The 5,634-nt window shown below is 43.8% G+C and overlaps 1 protein-coding gene across 4 annotated transcripts in view; it reads left to right on the forward strand.

Moving 5' to 3' along the window:
- Nucleotides 1–2,010: 2,010 nt before the first annotated feature.
- Nucleotides 2,011–5,634, forward strand: part of phldb3 (pleckstrin homology-like domain, family B, member 3) — a 28,836-nt gene continuing 25,212 nt past the window's right edge. The window contains exon 1 of one of the 4 annotated variants that reach the window (XR_012986193.1): nt 2,011–2,405. Coding sequence is in view for 1 of the 4 variants with exons in the window: in XM_076279690.1 (XP_076135805.1) it covers nt 2,399–2,405 (7 nt within the window). In the remaining 3 variants the exon portion in view is untranslated. The remainder of the gene's footprint in view (nt 2,406–5,634) is intronic. The other 3 variants (XR_012986192.1, XM_076279690.1, XM_076279691.1) reach the window with 3 other exon arrangements.

Consider the following 5,634-nt stretch of genomic DNA (forward strand, 5'->3'; position numbering starts at 1 on the left):
TGGTCGTCAATCAAACTGATTGTGATGTAATACAGAGTATGCTAGAATGCTCGTTAATCAAACTGATTGTGATGTAATACAGAGTATGCTAGAATGCTCGTCAATCAAACTGACCTTGATGTAATAGAGTATGCTAGAATGCTCATCATGTCCTCCAGCTTGTTCAGGAAAAACAAGCTCTCTCTCGTCAATGAAGCAGCACTTGTAAAAAGGACTAGGTTGCCCTGTCTGTCTGTCTGAGGTTGCAATATAACAACCGCATTTCAGCATAGAAACATGGGGCCTCGGTTAGTTTAGAAACTACATCCACTCCAAGTAAGACTAATACATGGAATTTTCTCAAATACAAATGACTTTACCTTGACCTAGTAGGAATACTGTTTGTTTTGCTTGTCAAGTAAACAAACCCAACCAGGTGCACACACCCAACATGTCTGTCAGCATAAAAATGAATCATCCTTTCTAGAGATGACAGGTCTGGTGACAACCTGGCTCTGACTACTTACCAGGGTATCGGGTTTTTTGTTATGACTTTAACTTGCTCTGTATCAGACGCTTAGTAACATTAGAGTTCTGCGTTTGGCTGCCAGTGATAACATTTTCTCCTTTTATCAGCAGTCTCTTTCTCAGTCACCCAACCAGTCCCACTGCCCCCACCCTTTGTAGAGAGCCCACTCTAAACAGCATCAGCAGCTGCAGTGTACATCATGTGTGTGGGAACAAACCTTCCACACACTCCACAGCAGACATCCACTTGCACAACACTGGGACTTCCTCCTTTGAGTATCCCAAACTGCAACAACAACAAACAGGGCCAACCAGATATACTCATGAAAGGGGGAAGAAAGGCGCCATTGAATGAATTGTGCGAGTCTGGCATGAGTTCACATACACATGAGTCCACATACACATGAGTCCACACACGCGTACATGAGACGCCCAACTCTGCTCTCTGCCTACCTGCGGTCCGTGTTGACACATAAGAATGAGGAAAGTCACTGTTTCCCAACGCCTTTCATACCCTGCCAGGCACACACACACACACACACACACCTGCTTTGTTTGGACATGAAGGGTGTGTCTCTTATATTGTCCCCTGCTCATGCATGCACAATATGTTTATGTGTGAGTTTATGCGGATGGCCACCCACCCTCTTATTTTGACCCGGTAAGTTTTAGTTGCCAGCTGCTCCTTATTTCTACCGATGTTGCCCACCCCATTTCCCAGCCGCTCTCTCTATGGGGCATCCAAGTGCCCCTGGTGTGCCCCCCCACTCAGTCTGCTCTCTCTCTCGCACCCTGTTGGCACCGTCAGGGGACAGACTGCGGAAATAATCTATGTTTACAGCGGCTGCTCATTGGGCTGCTAGTTTGGCGGCCAGATAAAGGTCCTTGATGAGTGAGATACTGTGGAGGCCGTTGGAGGGAAATTTACGTACATGCTAATGGCACTTTCCATGAGCCTTTGGCAGAGGGAGGGACCATCTGACGGGAGATTTACGGTGGTCACAGCAGAACGTCCATATGGGTTGTGTGGAGTGGACTTCCCCACACAACACACTTTAACAATGAAGAAAGTCCCCTTCCAGTGTCTGTTACAGTGGTTGTGGTTCTATTCTGCATGGCAAATGTAGCCCTTTGGTCTATTTATTATTAGGTTGGGTCTATGTAGAAAGGCCTAAAAAGCAACATAATTGTTTTACTGTCAACTCAGTCAATGTCAGATTTGAAACACATGTTTAATAAAACCGAGTACTCTCCAACAACAGTACTCTCTGGAAGGGTACGTGTTCTGAAGTGTCCTCAAGGACCCGACAAAAGTTTCCAATTTTAGAGCCTGCCTTGTTTATCAAGTAACAGTTAACACGTAATTGGGAGTCACACTGTGCCTGGCAGCGACACGGAGACCGCAAGACTGATGGCATGAATAGAAGTAACTCGCCTTATTGAGTTCACACTCACCACATCGTTTTCACACCAAACTTTTTTCCCTCCCTTTCTTGTTCCACCCGCCCCCTGCTCTCGTTCACATGCATTCCTCTCCACCTGTTGACACCGACACATTCAGCCGTGATCTGTCATATTCTCGCCAGAGCGATAGAGATACTTTATTGAACCGCGGAGCAGAAGAAAAAAAGGGGTGTGAAGATACGAAGAGAAAGAGATACTGGTCAGAGAAAGTCCCCGGACTTTACTTCTACTCACTCAGTGAGTCGCCGGACTTTACTTCTACTCACTCAAGTCTATAAGCGAAAGCATTGTGGCAGCCCAGGCTACTATTTTGTCTCGAATTACGCGTGATTGGTGTCGTCAATAAAAGGGATATATTTTTGGATAACGGAACAAGTCTACTTCTTCATGTATTACTAGCCGATTGAAAAGGAAGTTTTGAGCAGGTATGAAAGGTACGTGTAATCTGTTCCATTTTAAAATCTGTTCTATTTGACACATTGCCATGGGCTTTTCTGAGTAGCTAGCCCAGGTTTAGAATGCATGATTTGTGTGTGGTTTAGTTTTAGTTGTTTTTTAGTTTATATGTTTGTCATTTAAAACAATGAAAGTTTCGATGGTAGGTTACGGTCAGCTGAGCTGTGGACATTGTTACCACCACTTTATTGACTTATGTCGGCTCGTGATGCCTGAAGCTATTGTGAGTTTATTGTTTGTTCTATTGTTGGAGAAAAAGGCTTGATTTGTATTATAGTGCTCTCTCGCACACACATACTCTCTCTCTCTCTGTCTCTCTATTTATCTATCTATCTGTCTGTCTGTCTCTCTGTCTATCTGTCTATCTATCTATCTATCTATCTCTCACCTTCTCTGTCACTCAGCCCCGCGCGTGCGCGTGTATTTGTGTGTGTTTGTGGTTTGTGCTTGTTTGTGTGTGTAAGTTATGCATTTCACCGCGCGTGATTGTGTTTATGAATGGTGTCCTAAGATGTTACTCCATGTTTTTAGCAACGCCATAGAGGGGTTAATGGAACTGAGTTGTGGGTTGGCATTCACTCAGAAGCAGGTTTTCCCTTGTCCGATATATTATTGCGCTTGTCCTAATTATTGCCATGTCCTAATATTGTATTGCGCTTATTGGGGACATATTGTATTCTTTTATTGTTGAACTAGCTCTATGTCCAAGTACTGTGGACCATGCCAGAAATGCATGACTACCCACGGTAGGAGAAAAGTCTTGGGATACCATTGTGGCTCAGTGGCTGAAGCCTCCATTAGTAGGCTACAGTTTCCCAGAGGACTCTCATGTGATATTTGTTTATAATGCTCCCACGTGCTTCTATAATATAAACAGATATAAATATACAGATGAGGGAGAGAGCAGCAGTTATGGGAAACAACTGTCTGTCAAATAGCTTCTGAAGACTATGGTCAGGCTCTTGTGCATCCTGGAGATTTCTAAGCTATTTTCTTCAATAAGCCTACTTTACCGATGGTTTCTCTCCAACATAAGGGCTTATCTGTGTAGGCCTATGCCTGCACACACACACACACACACACACACACACACACATACACACACACACACACACACACACACACACACACACAGCATATGCTCACAGTGGTGCTGGTTTTACCCTCCCTTGACAAGGCCTCCAACTTCAACTGTTCATGCAGTGTCTTGTTGGACTGCAGTTTTGAATGTGTGACCACTTGTGTCTCGATAGAAGTCCCTGCCCAGTTATGTAGGTCATATACTTCCTGGCCTGTATGTTCAGACACCTCACTCTTCCAGTGGGTCAAATAGCACACAGACCATGGCACACTTCCTGGCCTGTATGTTCAGACACCTCACTCTTCCAGTGGGTCAAAGGTCAAATAGCACACAGACCATGGCAGAGGTCACCTGTTCCCTATTCTCAGCTGGCCGTTTTATGTTGACAGGTTCCTCACTGTTCGCCACATAGCCCAGATCACTGGTAGAGAGCACCGAGGTCAGCACTGGTGTGGCTCGGGCACGGACATGACCACGGTCCACCCCCCCCACCCCCCCTGCCAGCCCCCCTACCCCTGCCAACCCCCCTACCCCCACCCTCGGGTATCTAGTGAATCTGGCAACCCCAACCCTCTCCCACCCTCAGAGGTCATGGTGACGCCAGGTCAGCAGAGACCAAATCAGGTCACACCATGTGGAAAGGTATCACATTCGCACCATTATCACCAGGTACAATAGTTCAAGTGCATGTGCCCAGGGCTATGAATAGGGTTCAGAGTGAAGGAAAAGATGGGCTCATTATTGTCAGGAGCTTTTGGAATTGTGTTAAAGGGGAACCAAACCAAAAGGTTACCATCCGCACCCTCTAAAGAGTGACATCATATGTTGTTATTGGAAACAGGCTGTAAATAACAAACAGCTTCCTGCTGAATGCACCACACACACACACACACACTTACAGTGTACTTCAACACACTTACAGTGTACTCACACTTACAGTGCATTTCAACACACTTACAGTGTACTTCAGTACTCACACTTACAGTGCACTTCAACACACTTACAGTGTATTCACACTTACAGTGCACTTCAACACACTTACAGTGCACTTCAACACACTTACAGTGTACTTCAGTACTCACACTTACAGTGCACTTCAACACACTTACAGTGTACTTCAACACACTTACAGTGCACTTCAACACACAGTGTACTTCAATACACTTACAGTGTACTTCAACACGCTTCCAGTTCACTTCAACACGCTTACAGTGTACTTCAACACGCTTACAGTGTACTTCAACACACTTATTCTTCAGATACGCTTACAATCTCTCTGACAACATCAGCATAACAGGCAGTTAGCATGACATGCTAACCTGTCCAGCATTAGCCATACATTGCGCAGTAATGATAAGTTGTAGAGACTTCAGGAAGGCCTTTATGTATTGGGGCGTGTGGCAATGTGTGACAGAGGGCCTCTTTGTTTTGTGTGTAGACAAAACCTGTTGTTGGACAGTGGTGTTTAGACAGTGACTTCAGACTGCATGGTATGTTGGCTGTGCGTTTAAATGGGAGGCTCTCTGACACTATGTCTCAAAGGGGAATCAGGAGGGACAGATGTATTAGAGACATGGTTCAAATTCTTGGCTCTTGTGCCTTGTTCACAGTTTACTCCAAGAATGTAGCTTAATGCGCTTCTTCCTGTATCATCAGTACTCCAATATGCAATGTTTTTAACTTTGCTGTCTATAGATAGGCACTTCACAGAAGAATGAGTTTCATCATTTTCTGATGCATAAAGGATAAGGATCTCCATCTCCTTGTCAGTTGTTCATGCCTTTGTGATCAATTTATAGATTATAGATTTATAATATTATAGATTTATATTAATAATAATAATAATAATAGTAATAATAATAATAGTAAACTTTATTTGTATAGCACCTTTCATACACAGAATGCAGCTCAAAGTGCTTTACATTTGAAGAATTTAACACAATAATAGAGAACAAATTGTAATAATATAAACAAGCAAACAAAAAAATTTACATTAGAGATTTAGAGTAGTAAAAGTAAGAATTCACAAGATAGTGAGGAGAAAGATACAACAACACATACAATACAACTAATGCAGTGACAACAGGAAGAGCCTGTAAATAGCAGCAGTAGAGTGTAAACTAATG

The sequence above is a fragment of the Alosa pseudoharengus genome, unplaced genomic scaffold, assembly GCF_046254945.1.
Source record: "Alosa pseudoharengus isolate Yale_2024_CS ecotype anadromous, Long Island Sound unplaced genomic scaffold, YU_APseudo_1.1 YU_APseudo_1.1_scf_12, whole genome shotgun sequence".
NCBI classification, from domain to species: Eukaryota; Metazoa; Chordata; class Actinopteri; order Clupeiformes; family Clupeidae; genus Alosa; species Alosa pseudoharengus.